This window comes from Scyliorhinus canicula, chromosome 6 (genome assembly GCF_902713615.1).
Source record: "Scyliorhinus canicula chromosome 6, sScyCan1.1, whole genome shotgun sequence".
In the NCBI taxonomy this organism is placed as follows: domain Eukaryota; kingdom Metazoa; phylum Chordata; class Chondrichthyes; order Carcharhiniformes; family Scyliorhinidae; genus Scyliorhinus; species Scyliorhinus canicula.
This window is the reverse complement of record NC_052151.1, coordinates 103,067,119-103,088,011: the sequence shown is the minus strand read 5'-3', so window position 1 is coordinate 103,088,011 and position 20,893 is coordinate 103,067,119. Positions and strand designations below refer to the sequence as shown.

Genomic DNA, 20,893 nt, shown 5'->3' with positions numbered 1-20,893 from the left:
ATGGCACTATTTTGGAAGGAGCAGGGGAGGTTTCCCTAGTGTCCTGATGAGGTGTATCCCTCAATCAGTATCACGCACTGGTGGGAGGGAGGTGCTGTGTACAAATTGGTTGCCACAGTGACTGCACTTAAAAAATACTTCATTGGCTGTAAAGCACTTTGGGACATCATGCGCTTGTGAAAGGCGCTAAATAGATGCTAACTTTCCGTCTAAAAATATAATGGGGATCTGCTGTTTGACAGCATAACCATTCATCACAGACTGGTTGGTGAAGCACAAGGTCAGTTACATAAATACATGAGCATCATCTGGAAGTTGGGACGCACGGGCGACTCAATATAACTTGTGTTCAGTGTTACCCTATACTTAACAGGCTGTGGTGCTTTGCCACAGTTTCCACTTGTAAACATCCGGTTGTGCACAGTTTGTGTGTCATGCACAGCCAGTAAAGACAAAAACACACGGGCAGACACGCAGACCACACCAAACTGAGATTGTAGGTGTTCTTTGACAACCATGATCGCACCGAATGTCATTCAGAATAGAACATGGACCAATTTTATTTAATTGTGAATTATATCATCAACAACATGCGCTCGATCGGAAGGAGCCTTCTCGATAAAGCCGCCAAAGTCCTTGGAGCTGGTGTTTGCCTCGGATTCGGGTGGGTTTGCCCGTGAAGGGTGTTTGGATTTTAAAAGCGTCCTGCGCCGAGGTGGGGCTGTGTTTCTGTGACCCGCGCATGGACGCTCTGGACCGGAGGCGGGCGTGAATCAGGGTTGTTGCTATCGTCACTACACACTCCTGAGTTCATTATCATCCCGCCCGAAAGTGGTCCCAGTCCAGCCAGGAGGGTCAGGCCTCAGCCCCAGACCTCAGCTGGGGGGTTTCAAATGGCTGAAGTCACATGTTGGGAAGGGAGCGGCTTTTTGGAGACAAGTCAATGTTGTTCTTGACGAGTCTTTTCCCTTTCTCTGAAGGAAGGGGCCGTACTGAGGTTTCAGGAGCGCGTCAGCTTTCCTCATCCCGCTCAGCTCTGGAGCAACACGTTGTGCAAACTCAGAGAAGGGGCAAATCTCAGGGTGACTTCGAGGAGGAAAGACAGGTGAGACAGAGAACAACATTTTGCTTTTTAGTTTAAAACAGCGACGCTGGCTCACAGATGACCTGATGTTGCCGTTTCTCCTTTTAGAATTTAAACTAAATTGGGCGGATTTTTATTTTTGTATAAGGTAATGCCCTCAGAAAGTTACTTGTTTACTTGGAGTTCCTGGTACTCGGTGACAGCAGCTATCGGGTGAAAGAACTTCAACGATTTTCAAGAATATCCAAAATTGACAGCTTTCTTTTGCAGCTTTATGAAGAAGCGGCCGTCAATTTAGCAGTGGCGTTTTTTTTACACTATCCAACAACAAGCAACAAGCAATAAATATGTTTGAAGTTTGTAACAGCTGGAGGGAAAACATCTCTGGGACTTTCTTCACGATGAAAATAAAGCCAGCCTCGCATCACCGGTTATATTTAGGAACCTGGACGTTTGGCGTTACATCTATAGTTTTGTGGGCTATCACTTTGGGACTAGCGCCTTCGATGTGTTTAACCCCCCCCCCCCCGCCCGCCCCCCGCGCTAAACGTCGACGGTGTTGTTAAACAATCCGTGCTAAAGTAGGTTTAGCAATCTGCAGTGTGCCCGTCGTGTGCTTTGCACACACACAGCTCTTGGCAATGTGTTCGGGCTGATTTGACCTTGTTTAGCGGACGTACCGAAATGAAACCGATGCCACTGACCCAGATAGCAGCTCAGGAGAGGCCAGGCTGCACGGAGCCAGGGCTGGTTTTAGATGAAGTGGCTCGTCACTCCTTTTCTGGACAAATGACGCAGGGTTAAGAAAGAAAAGTATTTTCCCTGCTCGCAGAATGCCGGAGTTGCGGGCTGTCTTTGGACATCATGCAAGAGGCTTATGGTGGAGTGCGGGGCTGGGCGCCCGTGTCCCAGTCCTGGGAGAAGGGCAGAGGCAGGGAGAGGAGCCGGAGTCCGCCCAGAAACATGTCAACCCAGGAGCCGGGACAAGGGCTCGCCAGCAAAACCCAGCCCGATAAAAACGAGCTCCAGTATCAGCTCTTACGGCTCAAGAAGAAACTGGACGAAGTGAAAAAACGCCATAGACAAGACAAAGATATCTGGGTGAAAGATAAGGAGATGTTACTGAGGGAAGTCGCCGAGATCCAAGTAAATAAAGTGCATCAGGGTTCACTCATCCGGTCGGTATAGCTGTGAGGGGAAAGTGAGGGTTAAAATCGTTTAGCGAACATGTTCATTGTTGACTTCAGAAAGGTTCCCAACTTCGACATTATCGGCAGGTCCAGATGGTGTGAGATGAAATACTTTGCCCTTTTTACCATAGATTTCTTGGGACAGATATAGCTTACAGCTTGTTCGTGTTGAGCTCCAAATTTATAGTAAAATGAGTTCCTAACTTTCTCTTTGAAAAAGACAGATTAGTACATTAACCTTTTTAAAAGTAGCATATATGGTACGAACGTTCATGAACATCAAATGTTGATGCTAGAAGTTAAATAATGAAACGTTTCTCTCATTCATAGGTTCAAGTTCTCTTTCTAACAATATTTAACTGTTCTATATTCTTGCTTCATTTTATTAAACACTCCCAAATGCCATGATAAATGTTTAAAATTGATGAATGTGAACACTGACGCTGATTTTTACAAAAAAGAGGCTAAATTATTAATTGTAAACATCAAATAAATGTCAAGTGGACATTTTATAGTTTTCTTGGAATGGTGCCTTTTGAGAAGACATTTTGTTAAGTGTGAATAATATTTGTCATACTCCATTTACTATGCAATGTGACAGCAGTAATTATACTTCCATGGTTGTTCAAAGTACTGTGAAAAGAGTAAAAAAAGAACTTACATTCAGAATCTTCCAAGATGTTTCACAGCCAATGAAGTACTTTGAAACGTAGTCACTGTTGTACTGTGGGAAAACACAACAACCAATTTTTACACACAGCAAGTTCGCACAAAACAGCAATGAAATAAACAACCTGATGATCTCTTTGTAGTCCCCTTTTCCTCTTCATAGTTTATATTTTCACCCAACTTTGTTTTGTCGGCAAACATAGATACATTACCCTCTGGCTCTTGGTCGAAGTCATTGATGTAGATTTTAAATAGCTGAGGCCAGAGCCCTGATCCTTGCAGCACTCCACTGGTCACAGACTGTCAACTTGAACATGTCCCATTTATGCCGGTTCTTTGCTTTCTGTCTTTGAACCAATCCTTCATCCATCCATGCTCATTTATGTCCCAACTACATGAGCCCTTGGCTTGCTGATTAACCTTGTCTGTGAAACCCTATCGAATTTATTTTGGAAATTCAGCTATACTACATCTACTGGTTCCCTTATCAACCCTACTAGTTACATCCTCAAAAAAACCTCTAATCAGTTGTACAGCCATTAATTTTCTTTTGTAAAGCTATGTTGACTTTGGCCATACTATGAATTTTTAAGTGCATTGTTAAGACTTCTTTAGTAGTAGACTTCATAGAATTTACAGCACAGAAGGAGGCCATTTGGCCCATCGAATCTGCACCAGCTCTTGGAACGAGCACCCGACTTAAGCCAACACCTCCCTAGCCCCGCAAACCAGTAACCCCACTTTAGCTAAAGGCAATTTTGTGTGGCCAATCCACCTAATCTGAACATCTTTGGACTGTGGGAGGAAACCGGAGCACCCAGAGGAAACCCATGCAGACACGGGGAGATCTGTAATAATAATGTTTTACTGATGTTGAGAGATAAATGTTTATCCATGACAACAGATGAAAACTTCCCTGGTTTATTTTAAACAGTGCCATGGGATTAAAACTGTGCAAATGTTTGTTAAACATAACACCCCTTGTTTCGATTAACAATTTGATGACAATTCAGTCTTTTCATAATGTGATTGAACATAAGTTATTTAGCAAATTAAATTAGCTCAGGGAATCAACAAATTTATTCTAGTTTTATTCCCATCCCTCCTAAATTACTGACTGATACAGGGATGGAGTTCCACCAGTCTTAGCAGTACTCTGGTACCTCACATAAATAGAATATTTCTTTGGTGGTATTTGTGAAGACCGAATCAGGAGACATCTTGCTGTCCTAATAATGCCATGAGATCATAACATCCATCAGATCAGGCAGACAGAATCTTGGTTTAATGACTCATCCAGCTAAACTATTTAGTATCTTCTCAGTTTTTCACTGCAGTGCCAGCCTGCATTAGAACCTTAAACTCTGTTCTGGAACTCCAAAGCTTAATTTTGGCACCAAGTTGTGAGTTCTACCATCTGACACAGCTGGCACATGATGAAACGTTTTTCATTTTTAAGTACATATCTAAAGACTTGTATCTTTTATCCCAGGCTGGTGAAAATAGAAGAATTTTACTTGATCTTAAATCTATCTTGGAAAGTGTTCAGGTTAAAGTTAAAAAGGAGGAAGATCAAAGGGCAGAACTGCAGCATCAGTATTCCAGTGACAAATATGCTTGGGAACTAGAGAGAGCAGAGCTGAAATGTCGAATTGGACAGGTAAGCTTTTACGTGGAAACATTTCTACATGATTGTTGGATGTACAGAAGAAAAAGGAAGCAGTGAATTACTGGATAATGTTCAGCAATTTATGCGAGGAAATTTTTTATTATCTGGTAGCGCATCACTCAACTATTTGACAGAATATTTATACTGCACAATGTGGTGTTACAAATTTAAATGAATGATTAATTGACAATATGAAATGTTGCTGACATGCAAGACAGTTTATGAACAGAATTAGTGATGCTCAGCCTCCACCTGGAGCTGGAGGAAAACCAGTCTGGGAGAAATCTTTGAAGACTTATTTTGCAGAAACCAAGCCCAGCACAGAACCCCATCCATTAATCGTGAACCATAACAAACATAGCCAGGATGACCACTGAAGCAGGGCCTCTCAACCCCACGCAACCCCACGCAACCCACCCCCCCCCCCACCCAGCTCCCAAACCTAACTAATCCTTATAAATAAAGTCAAAACAAGTTGTGCCAACTCCCTGACCCACATTGCTCCCAACACAATCACAAGTCACGCTAAGAAATCTAGAAGTATAAATACATTCCCCATCTTGAGAAATAATATCATCTTCATATATATTCTTTTTTGAAAATGCAGGGGGAAAAAAAAGGCTCCTGCTATATTGACCTGATGTTATATCTTTGAGCTTATGAACCCAGCACCGATAAATAGACCAGATGAGCAGGATGAGTCTGCATTTACGGTTGTTTTTGGATATCAGATTTGAATTGTATTTGCAAAGGAAATCCGGCCTTTTGTTCCTAACACAATTTCACTTAATAACCAGTTTGTGCAAACAATAAAAGGAGTATGTGTTAGAATTCCATGATTTACTGATGTAAGCGTACAAGGACACAAGAATTAAGAACAGCTCTGGGCCATTTGATAGCTTGAGCCTGCTCCACCATTGATGGCTGACCTGACTGTGCCCCAATTTCACTTTATTGTCTGCCCCATAATCCTAGGCTCCCTTGTCAATCAAAAATCTATGGTCATGGACAAATTTTATGGAATTTGAGTTTGTGCATGATGAAGTGTTTTTATATGTGAGGTTCGTGTTCTTTTACGGTCAGGATGGTGTTCCAATTTAAGTGATTTAAGCAGCAAGGTGTTATTATCACACACTTGCCCCAGAGGTATAAAATGTGTGTCTCACACACACTACCACGCACAAAGATTAGGTACAGAGGAAGAAAAAAACAATGTGATTGCCATCTGGAATTATTTAAATCTCCTTCATAGCAGGCTTGTAATTTTTTTACATGAATTGATTTTTAAAAATAAATTTAAAGTACCCGATTCATTATTATTTCAATGAAGGGGCAATTTAGCGTGGCCAATCCACCTACCCTGGGGTTGTGGGGGTGGGACCCACGCAGACACTGGGAGAATGTGCAAACTCCACAAGGACAGTGACCCGGGGCTGGGATTGAACCCGGGACCTTGCCGCGTGTGTCAGCAGTGCTAACCACTGCACCACCATGCCGCCCTTTTAGATGAATTGATGCTTTAACTGGAGTAGAGGTTTTAAAAGTTATCAGTTAATGGTGAGGCTTATTGTTGTTGGTCTGCCAGGAAATTGGCTCTCTGGTAATCCAGAAGTTGGAACAGATTAGGCGAGAGCCCTTCCTCCCACTTTCATGGTAAAGCCATTTTTTATCTCGGCAGTGCAGTTGTCTCACAGCTGGTTTGATGGCTTTCAGATAGTGTTTCTGACTCTATCTGTCCCAGAACAGTTTTGGCTGTTATTTTTAAAAGCAGATATCAAAGAACAAAGCCTGCGTCGAACATGATGCCTGTCTAATCTAAAACCTTCTGCACTTCCGAGGTCCGTATCCCTCAATTCTCCTCCTATTCATGTATTTGTCAAGATGCCTCTTAAACGTTGCTATCGTCCCTGCTTCCACCACCTTACCTGGCAGAGAGTTGCAGGCTCTCACCACCCTCTATGTTAAAAAAGTTGCCTCAAACAAAGAAACATAACTGTATCACCCATGTGGCTGGCTACGAGTCCAAAGTCCTGTTTTAGGCCGGTAAACATCCTGTGGTGTGGCTTCTTATATCCTGAGATTTCAAATAGTCATGATCTTTATGGTGAGAGTGAAGAGCCATTACAGGAAACTGAAAGGTCGATGAGATCTATTTCATGTTCGTCTAACATCCATTGAGCTTCAATGTCTCTATTATCCTGATAAAGCAGAAAGACGAGTCAGCTGAAATGTAATAGTTCTTTCTGTTGACAGTCCATCTTTAACATAGGGGTGCGTGAATTTTACAAGTGGCCGTGATTGTCCACATTTAATCAGGAATTGACTTTAACTTGAGGAAAGTCTGGAACTGAGTACTGCCCAGTCACATGATATGCTATAGCCATCTTAAACAACTTTTGGTGTTCACTTAGTAAAATATAGCCTTAAAATGAGTCACATCTTCATGTTTATACTAGGCACGACACTTTGTGACTCAGCCTTGAATATTTTCAGTGATTCAGCCTCCACTGTTCTCTGGGGAAGAGAACACCAGAGACTAAGGTCTCTCTGAGAGAAAAAAACCTCTTCATCTCAGTCTTTACATGGGAGACCCCTAATTTTGTAACTGTGTCCCGAGTTCTAAACTCCCCCACAAAGGGAAACATCCTAACATCCTAACCCTATCAAGTCCCCATATCTGTTTCAATAAGTTCACCTCTCATTATTCTAAACTCTAATGGGGATCCACCCAACCTGCTCAACGTTTCTTCATAAGCTACATCCCAGGAATGATTTGGGTGAAAATAGTGGTAAAGGAGAGAAGGGAGGGGAAAAGAAAAGGGGGGGGGGGGGGGGGTAAAAGAAAGAGACAAAAAATGGAGGGGAAAAAAAGGGGAGGAAAAGAATGTCAGAAGGGAGCCAAAGCAGAGGGACAAAGGGCACCAAAAGCAGATGGGGCAATGGGTGAGCCCGTTCAGACGAGCTAATCAGCGCACGAAGCGGCGGAACGGAAGTATCGCCGCATCAAAAAGAGCTGGGAAGACAGGAGCATTTTCCCCCTGGACCAGGGGGGAACTGGAACTGGAAGGCAGCCTTTGCCGAGGCGCTGAGGGAACATCAGCAGGAGAACAAGGCAGAGGCGAGGGCAGACATAGAGGCCGCAGTGCAGGTAGCAATGTCCAAGGCCTTGGTGGTGGTGCAGCTCGCCCTGGGCAGAGCAGAGGAGAAACTGGAAGCCCAAGAGGCGACAATTAAGGAGCTGGAGAAAGCCGCATCTGACATGAGGAGCTGGAGAAAGCCGCAACTGACATGAGCAGCTGGATTACGGCCCTGGAGAAGGAGGTGGCAAGACTGGGCACAACACAGGGGAGCCTGAAGGGCAGAGTGGACGATCAGAAAAACCTCTCGAGAAGGCAAAATGTCAGGATAGTGGGCCTACCAGAGGGGATCGAGGATAGAAACCCCATGGCATACGTGGCCGAGGTGCTGGGCAACTTAGTGGGGAGGAAAACGTTCCCCAACCCACCAGAAATGGACAGAGCACATTGGTCGCTGCACCCGAAGCCCAAGGCGGGGGAACCACCCGAGAGCAGTTACAGCTAAACTGCACCGGTACCAGGATAGGGAAACAATCCTGCGCTGGGCCAGGAAAAACAGAACCTGCAAATGGGAAGGACACGCCATTATAATTTACGAGGAAATTGGGGCAGACCTAGCCAGGAGACGGGCTGAATTCAATAGAGCGAAACCAGCTCTTCACAAGAGCAAAGTGCGTTTTGGTATGCTGTACCCAGCGAAACTCTGGGTCACATACCAAGAAAGAATACTTTTTTACAGCCCCCGCTGAAGCAAACACGCTTGTCGAGTAACACGGGCTGGAAAACCAACAGCTAGGATAGAAATAAGGGGCCCCTGGCAAGGGGCAACGCCAGCCACCCCCCCCCCCCCCCCCCGCCACGGCGAGCGCACTCTGAACAAACAGCAAACCACTGCCCGCGAGACCGCGTCAGGTCGGAGACCAGGCCCCAGCATGGGAGAACGAGAGTAGCGGAGAAGGGAGAGCAAGCAAGAGGAGTGCAGGGTAGGATGGGGGAAGAGCGGGCATAAAACCGCAGAGGCCGGGCAAGTGAGAAGTGAGACAGTAACTCCTGAGAGGGGGGACACCGCAATAGCAGGAAAGCTAGCACTGGGGACATGCAACAAAGCAGGGCCCCCAACAACGGGGGGAAGGCGTCAGGCAGGGGATGGGAGGGACCACTCAACAGAGGCGGGAGAGCAAATGGGGATAGGAACAGGGGAAAGAGGGACAAAGGACAGGTATACAGGAGGGGGGAGAAAGGGGGTGCAAGGGAGAGACCGCCGGGGGGGGGGGGGTGTGTGTGGGGAGACACAGGGAGGAACAGACCGGGATCTGGGGACACAGGGAAGGAGGGACAAACAAGGCTAGAAAAGGAATAGCAATAGGGCTACAAAGTGCCACAACCAAGGGCTCGAAACAAGGAATCGCTGGAAGCATCCACCCAGTACGGTCTCTGGGCGAAGGGAGACCCCAGAGTGCAGGGGATTACCTGCGTGGCGGACACACAGTCGGCGGCCATGTCGGGTGCCTCGTGGACAAAGGGAAACCCCGGAGCGCAGGAACCCAACCGCATGGAGAGAGCAGTGACAGCGGCCATCCTGGACGGCCCCCTAACAAAGGGAAACCCCGGAGGGCAGGGGCATGTCCACCAGGTAAATATGGTTAATCCCACAGGAGCGAGGGGACAGAAGCCCCCCACCAGGACAGTCACCTGGAACGTAAGAGGACTCAACGGCCCAGTGAAAAGATTCAGAGTCCTCACCACCTAAGAAATATGAGGGCTGACATAGTCTTCCTCCAAGAGACACACCTGGGAGCAGGACCGACTGCGGGTAAGAAAGGGCTGGGTGGGACAAACCTACCACTCCTGCTATGGGACAAGGGCCAGGGGGTGGCAATACTGATCGGCAAGAGGACGATGTTTAGGGCGACAAAGACGGTTACGGACCCAGGGATCGGTATGTCATGGTCAGCGGGGCCCTGGATGGGGCACCGGTAGTACAGTAGTCCCCCGTTATACCGCGCTCCGCAATACCGCGGTTCGCGATATACCGCGGGGGGGCTGATGGACCCCAACTGTCAGTTGTGTCAATTTCAGCGGCCGGCTCCGGAGAAGGAAGCTGCTCTCACTGAAATAATCAGCCCGCCGCTGAAATTGACACTGCCCGCTGCTCTCTCCCTCCAATCCAACTTTTAAGTTTTAATGTTTCTGATTAGAGGGAGAGAGCAGCCGGCAGTGTCAATTTCAGCGGCCAGCTGATTGTTTCAGTGAGAGAGCAGTTTCCCTCTACGGATCAAAGTGAGCCGGCCGCTGAAATTGACACTGCCGGCTGCTCTCTCCCTCCAATCAGAAACATAAAACTTAAAAGTTGGATTGGAGGGAGAGAGCAGCCGGCAGTGTCAATTTCAGCGGCCGGCTCACGTTGATCCAGAGAGGGAAGCTGCTCTCACTGAAACAATCAGCTGGCCGCTGAAATTGACACTGCCGAGGGGGGGGTTGGGGGGGGGGGGGAGAAGGGAGGGGGCGGGTGTTGGGGGGGGGGGGAGAAGGGAGGGGGCGGGTGTTGGGGGGGGGGGAGAAGGGAGGGGGCGGGTGTGGGGGGGGGAGAAGGGAGGGGGCGGGTGTTGGGGGGGGGGGAGAAGGGAGGGGGCGGGTGTTGGGGGGGGGGGAGAAGGGAGGGGGCGGGTGTTGGGGGGGAGAAGAGAAGAGGGGGGGCGGGTGTTGGGGGGGAGAAGAGGGGGAGGGGAGAAGAGGGGGGGAGGGTGGGAGAAGAGGGGGGGGAGAAGAGGGGGGAGGGGGGGAGAAGAGGGGGGAGGGGGGGAGAAGAGGGGGGGGAGGGGGGGAGAAGAGGGGGGGAGAAGAGGGGGGAAGGGGGGGGAAGGGGAGGAGGGGGGGGAGAGGAGGGGGGGGGGAGAAGAGGGGGGGAGAGGAGGGGGGTGTGTGGGGGGCGGGTGTTTGGGGGGGGAGAGGAGGGGAGGCGGTGTGTTGGGGGGTGAGAGGAGGGGGGGCGGGTGTTGGGGGGAGAGGAGGGGGGCGGGTGTTGGGGGGGGGAAGAGGAGGGGGGCGGGTGTTGGGGGGGAGAGGAGGGGGGGGGGTGTGGAGGGGGGGTGTTGGGGGGCGTCGGGTGTTGGGGGGGGTGTTGGGGGGGTCGGGTGTTGGGGGGGAGAGGAGGGGGGTCGGGTGTTGGGGGGGAGAGGAGGGGGGGCGGTGTTGGGGGGGAGAGGAGGGGGGGGTGTGGGGGGGGAGAGGAGGGGGGGCGGGTGTTGGGGGGGAGAGGAGGGGGGGGGCGGGTGTTGGGGGGAGAGGAGGGGGGGGCGGGTGTTGGAGGGGGGCGGGTGTTGGAGGGGGGGTGTTGGGGGCGTCGGGTGTTGGGGGGGTGTTGGGGGGGGTCGGGTGTTGGGGGGGAGAGGAGGGGTGTCGGGTGTTGGGGGGGAGAGGAGGGGGGGCGGGTGTTGGGGGGGGAGAGGAGGGAGGGGAGGCGGGTGTTGGGGGGGGAGAGGAGGGGGGCGGGTGTTGGGGGGGAGAGGAGGGGGGCGGGTGTTGGGGGGGGAGAGGAGGGGGGGGGCGGGTGGTGGGGGGGGGAGAGGGGGGGGGGGCGGGTGTTGGAGGGGGGGTGTTGGGGGGCGTCGGGTGTTGGGGGGGGTCGGGTGTTGGGGGGGAGAGGAGGGGGGGCGGGTGTTGGGGGGGGAGAGGAGGGGGGGCGGGGGGGGGGGGGGAGAGGAGGGGGGGCGGGTGTTGGGGGGGAGAGGAGGGGGGGCTGGTGTTGGTGGGGAGAGGAGGGGGGCGGGTTGTTGGGGGGGGAGAGGAGGGGAGGCGGGTGTTGGGGGGGAGAGGAGGGCGGCGGGCTGTTGGGGGGAGAGGAGGGGGGCGGTGTTGGGGGGAGAGGAGGGGGGGGCGGGGTGTTGGGGGGGGAGAGGAGGGGGGGGGCGGGTGTTGGGGGGGGAGAAGAGGGGGGGCGGGTGTTGGGGGGGAGAGGAGGGGGGGGCGGGTGTGGGGGGGGACCCCCCTGCGGGTGTGGGGGGGGACCCCCCCTGCGGGTGTGGGGGGGGGCCCCCCCCTGCGGGTGTGGGGGGGACCCCCCCTGCGGGTGTGGGGGGGGACCCCCCTGCGGGTGTGGGGGAGACCCCCCTGCGGGTGTGGGGAGACCCCCCTGCGGGGGCGAGCCGGAGGGTGTTGGGGGGGTAGAGGGGGCGAGCCGGAGGGTGTGGGGGGAGAGGGGTCTAGTTGGAGGATGTGGGGGGAGAGGGGGCAAGCCGGAGGGAAAAAAAAGAAATTGACACTGCCGGCTGCTCTCTCCCTCCAATCAGAAACATTAAAACTTAAAAGTTGGATTGGAGGGAGAGAGCAGCGGGCAGTGTCAATTTCAGCGGCCGGCTGATTATTTCACTGAGAGCAGCTTCTCTCCGGATCAAAGTGAGCCGGCCGCTGAAATTTTAATTGGATCCACGATGGGGGTTTTAAATTTATTTAAAAATCTATGCTAGCGCTTCCCATTGTGAGTCTTCGGGGGTCTGACCTCTCCCTCCCCCGTAGACACTCAATGGGAAGCGCTAGCATAGATTTTTAAATAAATTTAAAACCCCCATCATGGATATCCGCGGCTCGGTTACAACGCGGGTGGGGGTCTTGGACCCCAACACCCGCGTTATAAAGGGGGACTACTGTACTAGTTAATGTGTACGTACCCAACTAGGACGACACGAGCTTCATCAAAAAGACCATGGCAGAAATCCCTGACATAGCGATGCACCGACTAATCGTGGGGGGGACTTCAACTGTGTACAGGATCCAACGACAGATAGATCAAACCCCAAAACGGGGAAAACCTCAAGCATGGCAAGGAAACTCAGTCACTTTATGGAACAGATGGGAGCGGTGGATCCCTGGAGGTTCACCCACCCAAGGGAGAAGGAATTCTCCTTCTTCTTCCCAGTACACAACGTATACTCCAGAATTGACTTCTTTGTGGTGGGGAAAACGGTGCTTCCGGGATAGACAAAGTGGAATACTCCGAAATTGTGATATCAGACTATTCTCCACATTACATGGACGTGAGGTTGGAGATGGGCAGGGCCCAACGCCCCCACATGGAGGTTGGACATTGCCCTACTACCTGACAAGGCCTTCAATGAAAAGATATCGCGGGCCATAGCAGAGTACACGGAGAACAACCAGAATGGGGAGGTCTCAACCCTCCACGTTCTGGGAAGCGCGAAAGGCCGTACTAAGAGGGGAAATCTCCACCAGGAAAGTAGTGCACCAACTCCGCCAGGCACGTGGGACCCTATACGAACACTGAGACAAAGCCAGTCAGCCACCTGTTGGCACACCAACTGAGAGAGCAGGCAGCCACCAGAGAAATTGCACAAATCAGAGATACCAGAGGCACATTAGAAACAGAACCAGAAAAGATCAACAAAACCTTGCAAGGCCTTCTATCAAGGGCTGTACACCTTGGAGTCCCCAATGGGGGAGCCCGGAATGAAATGGTTCCTTGATGGACTGGAACCGCCACTTTCGGGCATGGCTCCAACCCCATCCCCACCACTTTGGACATTGCCTCGAAGAAGGCTGTCCAGTACCCGGCAAGTCTGGGGCAAGACCAGAACATGTGGGTGTGGTTGGCCGGGTCTCCTTGGCACCATTCACATCTACCCTCCACCTCCGGGAAGAACCTACTCATACGTGGGGGAGGGCAGAAAATGGGGCCTGGAAGCATCACTGGCATCACGTCTCATCTTCACATAAGTCGCCTCCTTCTCTTCTATATATGTATATAATATATAAATATATATATTTCTTATTCTGTGTACATAACGGTAAATATACTTTGTTCAAAAACTCAATTAAAAAACATTTAAAAAAAAAAAGGAATGATTTGGGTGAACCTGCTCTGAAGTGTTTCTAATACAAGTAAGGTGACCAAAACTGTACAGATAACTGCAGATGCAGTCTAACCAGGCCCTGTACAGCTGTAGCAATACTTCACCATTTTTATACTCGATTCTCCTTGCAATTAACACCAACATTCCATTTTCCACAACATACTGTCGGTCATTAGTTTGTTTCAGGAAGAAACAGTCTGCATTTAAATAGATACATAAGTTGAAATATATCTTGAGAGTTAAATGGTGGTTAGCACTGTTGGCTTCACAGCTCCAGGGTCCCAGGTTCGATTACCCGCTGGGTCACTGTCTGTGCAGAGTCTGCATTTTCTCCCCATGTCTATGTGTGTTTCCTCCGGGTGCTCCGGTTTCCTCTCACAGTCCAAAGATGTGCAGGTTAGATGAATTAGCGTTAGTGTCCAAAAAAGGTTAGGTGGGGTTACGGGGATAGGATGGAGTAAAGTGGGGTGCTCTTTCCAAGGGCTGCTGGAGACTCGATAGGCCAAATGGCCTCCTTCTGCACTATAAATACTCTGATTCTATGAATATTTAACCTTAAGCTTAGTAAATCAGATAACTTTCATCAATCTTTACAAAACATATTAAAGAAGATTCCCTCTGGGTGTTATGCATGATGGAGTTGAAAAATCAATCTTTGTAAATGGTTTTACATCTATATGTAAAAATAGCATCGTGAATAAATCCTATCCCTTATTTTTTAATTTTCTTCATAATGGACAGCATCTATTTAGCCTAAGAGTAAGCTTTGAGAGTGAGGCTTTCTCAGAAATAGTCACAAGCGGATGGCAGGTGGGGAAACGTTGCTGATTTAGTTTGCTGATAGCAATGGTGGCTTTTCCCACCAAATAATGCGGCACTCAATGACAAACATTTTCATGTATGGTTTATATGCTGTATGGCTGGCAGGTGACTGACTGTGATGCCACATTTAAAGGCCATCCCTGAACGCAGCTAGCACTCTTGCCATTAGGAACTCATGGCTGTGAAAAGTAAGAAGAATACTTCCCCAAAATTCACCAATGCCTCCCTGGAGTGGCTGCTGGATGTAGCGGAGGCCCACCTTGATATGATATACCTATGCTCTGAGCAAAGACCTACCAGCAAGATCAGCAAACCAGCATGGCAGCGGTGGTCAGTGCTAACTCCTTGCAGAAGAGGACAGCCATCCAGTGCTGCAAGAGGATGAATTATCACCACCGTTCTGCCAGGATAAGTCACTCTTCTCATCACTCCCAACTCACACACGCATTACACGTCCACAGAGATCTCACTCACTCCCAGCTCAAGGAACACCACTGCTTGCTCTCCCTCACACATTGTTATCTCCCCTGTCGATTGTGTTCTTAACAACTCGCTGGTCTTACTCACCATTCCACACATGTCTGGCATCCTTATCATCTGCCCTGGCATATGTCCTGTTTACACTCTCTGCATCAGTTTTCTTGGACTAGAAGCTAGCACATAACATGAGGAAGAGTTCGCAGATGGGCGGCGGGATGCCTGAGCTGGAGGTCCTCACGGACTTTGAGGACAGAACAATCCAGCTGGCCGGGGAAGGCGTTGACCACTCCTGTGCTGATGGTGAGGTCGGTTTTGATAAACCAAGTGAAAATCGAGCACTGCAACATCTATCAGATAATAATGCTATGAGTCATGCCTCCTGTTTCTAAAAGCCCCTGCACTAATGACCTCTTCTTTCTGACGCAGGCACTGCTCGGAAGCAGCCAGGGAATCCACCAGCCAGATCCTCGACTCCAGCCCTGAAATCTGTGAAGAAGAAGAATTCACAAAACCCAAAGTGAAAAAGCCGTCACAGCGTTCACCCCCACCCTCCACCAGCATAGACCACACTTCAGTGGGACCTAATTTTTGAGCAGCCTCAGGGTTACAATCTGGTGAGCACATTGCACTGTCAGATCCATAACAGGCGGAGGGAGGGGTGTCCCACAGTGTCGGCACTTGGAGATTGTTGGAGGCCAGGAATGAACATTCAGTGAGTGGAAATCCTTGCAGTTCACATAATTCACAGCTTGATGACACAGAGCTCTGAGTGCCATGTGAATATGGTTGATGGCACCTTGCACTTGTGCAATGCCAGAGATTTGTGCAAAGCCAATGGCTCTTGTATCCTGGCTTGGCCGAGCCTGGAGAAACTGGAAAAGTTGTGTACCCTCACAAAAATTACATCGGTCACCTCCTGGATCCACTAGTGTGCAGAGGCTTGCAAAATCCTACAGAGGTCACCTGGAGCCTTGAAAGGAGCTACTGGCATAAAATTGAACTTTCAGTGACACCGGCAGTGAACGGCCTCCAAATCCCCATGCTACCTGATCCTGCAGATAGTGACAGATGTGCCAACACGATCCCTGGACATGCGTAATTTCCAGCGACACTGGTTCTTGGATTTCAGGTATGTTAGGCTCCCTCTGTAGACCCTAGGTCGAGAGAGGCACCTTGGGGCAATGGCTCTCTGAGAATCATCCTCTGCATGTGGAGCAAGCACTGCCGTCCATTCCTCTTCACGGTTCTGTTCCTGCCTTTGGCGAGCTAAGCCCCTCGCTTGACATCGTCTTTTTGTCTTCTGCCTATAAACAAGAAGAATGATAACAATATCAGCAGGACGTGGTGACATAGTGGTATTGTCATTGGATTGGAAAACTAGAGACCTAGAGTAATGCTCAAGGTCAAATGCAGATGGTGAAATTTGAATTCAATAAAAACCTGGAGTTAAAAGTCCAATGGTGACCATGAAACCATTATCGATTATTGTTAAAAACCCATCTGTACACTAATGTCCTTTAGGGAAGGAAATCTGCCATCCTTAACTGGTCTGGCCTACATGTGACTCCAAACCCTGAGCAATGTAGTAGACTCTTAACTGGCCCTTCAAGGACAATTGGGGATGGGCAATAAATGCTGGCGCAGCTTGCGATGCCCAAGTCCCATGAACGAATAAAAAAAGGCTTGAGGTTCTATACAGTATCAAAGAGAGAGACTTGACGGTTAGCGTTTGTCTCCTAAGGACCACTCTTTGCCCATTCATTACCTAAAGCTGCCTCTCAAAGCCCACATTGATGCCCCTTCCTCACTTTGCATTCTATTCAGCAAAACCCCACACCACTCTCAGCCCGCACCACATAACCAAGTGGCCACAGCTTTGGCCATTCTACTGCATCCTGAACTTTCATCTCAGAGATAGACATTGTCCAAAGCTTCACTCCAAGGCTTTGTGCTATGGAGAGGTACTTGTCAAAACGTACCTCAGCACACAGGCAAGAATTAGGAGCATTCTCCTTGAGTAGTGTGCCATTGCCAATTCTCTAAGGTTATATAATTGCTTGCTCAGTCAGGCAATGGTACAGGCACACCATGGCAGTCATCGATTTTGGAAGTCAGTGCACCAAGGGTTAAATGCTCAGCAGTAATCAGTGGCACTCACATATATGTAGTGCTTGAGTGGGCATAATTGTGTGACTAGTTTGACTCTATGCACGTCAACTGAGTTGTAGCTGAATGGTCTCAGCTGCAAGGAGTTATTGATGACTAACAAGGTTTTCAATTAGCCTTGGCAATAATCCACCTCCAGAAACAATAAACCCCCCTATGCCTCTCCCAAATTTGAGTGGCATTGCCAATCCGCAATGACTTCCAACCCCCACCCTACCCCCTGCACCACATTGCACAGGCTTCTCGTCCCTCTGTAAGGCCCTTCTAAGAAGCCCATGCCCCAGGCTTTCCTTTCGCCTGTGAGGCCCATGGCCCAGCAGCTGAAGGCATCCTTAGGAATGGTACTTTTCACATTTGAAAGTCTCCACATTTGTCTTGTCTGAGTGTACTCCTGGTCTCCTCCCCAGAATCAAACCCCGGTACCCTGAAGTCAAATCCCTGGTACCCTTCCAGTCTTACCCCAGTCATTTTTCCAGCCTTACCCCTTTCAATCTTACTCTGATGCCTTTTTGAGTCTTACCGAGTCTCCCATTGAGTCAAGTCTGATATCCCCTGAGTCAAACCTCGGTACCCTCAACACCGGTACGCCCAAATCTAACCCTGGTGTCCCCCAAGTCAAGCCTGGTCTGCCCCGAGTCAGTAGAGCACACTCTACTATTTCATTGGAGAAAGTAAATTGTGTTAATTTAAACTGCATATTAACATTTTACTACCCATGTCTCCTAAATACCCTTTAAATTGTAACATTTCCCCCAGCAATCCTGGACAGCTGTTTTCAATAGTGCGACTCACAACCACATTATCAACAACATTGACCAGCTGCAAAATGGAACAGAGGCGTTGTATTCCCCTTTCTCATATTAAGGAAAAACATTCCATCTGCTTCAAACAGGAATTCTCAATGCCCTCGCTTGGCCTAAGCAGAAATTTGTATACGGCCAAACTTTAATGGAAGACAGACTGAACTGACTTTGGCCTAATTTTGCAGTCCCGTACTTCTTGTTTTTACTCAAAAAGTTTCAGGTAAAATATAGCAGACACTAAAAGCAGTTGCCTCACCATAACTACTGTAGGATGGCCACTTTCTGTAGTTAAGGATATATTTGGGATAATAATTCTCAAATACATTATTTTGTAGACTTTCTACAGCAAGCTATTGAAAAAGCTGAATTCATATAATCCTTGTTCTGAGCAGATTTGAATATGCGCTTGTTCTTTGTCTCTTTCTTCTGTACATTTATCTCAGAATTGTGTTTCATTAATATGATGGCTCAGTCCTTAAAACATTTTCATAAAATTTCTATTTGCATGGACACATTCTTGAATGGATTACTGACTCTGTTAAAACAACAACAAAAATTGATACAAAGGCATTAAGAATCTGTAGGTTCACATATCCCAGCATAATTGTTAAGGTCATTGGTTCCCAAGCTTTTTAAAGTCTTTGGCACATTCTTCAAATTCCTTGAGCTCTACTGTTAAATCTAATTTCCATTGCTGGCAGTCAACTCATAGAACCAGATAGAACTGGATAAAAACTACACCATTAGGCATGATAAATGGATTTTAAAGAATGGATGCTGGCAGCCAGTTCAGGCATGTTAAATTTTGAACATGTAAAAAAAAACATCATAATATCAGATAATATGCATAATTAAAAAGGAAACAGGTTGTTTAATTATTCATGTGTACATATGTACTATGAGATGAGGCTATCTACATTTCAATTGTTTTGGAAATATGGACCATTTTCTGGTTTGGTTTTATGTTAATTCTCTTAACATGTTGAAAACCTGAATACTGTACTGTATTTATGGAAAAAATACAAATTCATGGGTATGAAATATGCACAAATACCTTATTTCTTGCCTCCAAATAGCTGGAACTAAAGGCAAGTAAACAGCGTATTGAAAAAACACCCCAAGAAGCAAGCGAAACATTTGGAAAAGAAAGGGAAGAACAGAAGCAGTTATTGGCAAACATTCACTCAGCGGCCATGGATCTGAGGAAACAGCTGGAGATCAATGAGAGAAACTGGGGCAGGGAGAAGATGGAGTTACTTGAACAATTTGATAATGAAAGAAAGGAATGGGAAAGTCAACTGAAGGACATGCAGAGGAAGATTGAGCAGGTGCTGTACTTACCATATGTAAAAAGCATGCAGAAAAGATATTGGAAAGACGTTACAATGTTCTTGCAAATAGGATAGTATGAAGAGAGTCTTTTATGTTGCTTCTCAAATCCATTTACATGTGACCTAATGACATTGTATTGTTATCACAGATTGATTTGTCATAAATTCTACTTTAATGCAATAAGGAAAAAATTGATAAAGTCATATATTTCTTCAGATCATAAGATCATGAGAAGCAAGAGGAGGAGTAAGCCATTCAGCCTATCAAGCCTGCTCCTAATCAATAAGATCATGACTGATCAGATTGTGGCCTAACTCACCCTTGAATATATCGAATAACCCAGCCTCCACTGCTATCTGAGGAAGAGAATTCCAATGACTGAGAGAAGGAATCCCTTCTTATCATAGAATTTACAGAGCGGAGGGAGGCCATTCGGCCTATCGAGTCTGCACCGGCCCTTGGAAAGAGCACTGTACTTAAGCCCACGCCTCCACCCTATCCCCGTAACCCAGAAACCCCTACCTAACCTTTTTGAACACTAAGGCAATTTAGCATGGCCAATCCTCCTAACCTGCACATTTTTGCACTGTGGGAAGAAACCGGAGCACCCTGAGGAAACCCAGACACTGAGAGAATGTGCAGACTCCGCACAGACAGTGACCCAAGCTGGGAATAGAACTTGGGGACCCTGGAGCTGTGAAGCAACAGTGCTAACCATTGTGCTACCGTGCTGCCCCTATCTGTCGTTTTTGACACACCACTCTTTAAACTTGATTTACTTGATTGAAATATATAAGATCCTGAGGTGTCTTCATAGAATTCCCTACAGTGCAGATTCAGCGGATCTGCAGCAACTCTCTGAAAAAGCACCCAATCTTGGACCACTTCCCCGCCCTACCCCTGTAACCCCACCCAATCTTTGGACATTTGGCAATTTAGCACGACCAATCCACCTAACTTCGGACTGTGGAGGAAATCAGAGCACCCAGAGGAAAACCACGCAGTCACTTAGAGGAAGTGCAAACTCCACACGGAAAGTCGCCTATGGCCGGAATCGAACCCGGGCCCCTGGCACTGTTAGGTTGCAGTGCCAACTACGGTGTCGCCTTGCTGCCCTGACAGAGTGGATGTGGAAAGGATTTCTCCTCTTGTGGGAGAATCTAGAACTAGGGGTCACTGTTGAAGAATAATGAACTGCTCGTTTAACACAGATGGGGATAATTTTTTTCGCTCAGAGGGCCGTGAGTCTTTGCAACTCTCTTCTTCAAATAGAGGTGGATACAGAGTTTTTGAATATCTCTTAAAGCAGAGCTAAATAGTTTCTTTATCAGCAAGGGGGTGAAAGATTACTGGGGGTAGACAGGAATGTGGGGTTACGGTTACAATCCAATCGACTATGATCTTATTAAAGGTGGAGCAGGCTCGAGGGGCCAAGTGGCCTACCCCTGCTCCTAATGTGTATGTTTGTATGTAAACTGTGCCCCCACGAGAGGAAGCATCCTCTCAGCATCCACACTCTCAAGCCCCCTCATTACCTTTTACATTTCAGTAGATTACCTCCCATTCTTCTAAGCTCCAATGGTCAAACTTTCTCAACCTTTTCTCAAAAGACAATCCCTTTATTAAGGGAATTAGTCTAGTGAAGCTTTTTTGAACTGATTCCAAATGAAATACTTGTGAATCCTTAACCAATTCTATGACATTTGTTTTGATTTTAATTCATAAGGTAATATA

General features: G+C 48.2%; 1 protein-coding gene across 6 annotated transcripts in view; it reads left to right on the top strand.

The window, feature by feature from the left end:
- Positions 1 to 20,893, top strand: part of soga3a (SOGA family member 3a) — an 84,391-nt gene that overhangs the window by 45,317 nt on the left and 18,181 nt on the right. For 2 of the 6 annotated variants that reach the window (XM_038799783.1, XM_038799778.1), the window contains exons 1-3: positions 1,663 to 2,230; positions 4,436 to 4,603; positions 18,904 to 19,155. In XM_038799783.1, the coding sequence (XP_038655711.1) occupies positions 1,949 to 2,230; positions 4,436 to 4,603; positions 18,904 to 19,155 (702 nt within the window). In that variant the 5' untranslated portion in view covers positions 1,663 to 1,948. Of the gene's footprint in view, positions 1 to 733; positions 1,106 to 1,662; positions 2,231 to 4,435; positions 4,604 to 18,903; positions 19,156 to 20,893 lie in introns of those variants that run through there. The other 4 variants (XM_038799780.1, XM_038799779.1, XM_038799777.1 and 1 more) reach the window with 4 other exon arrangements.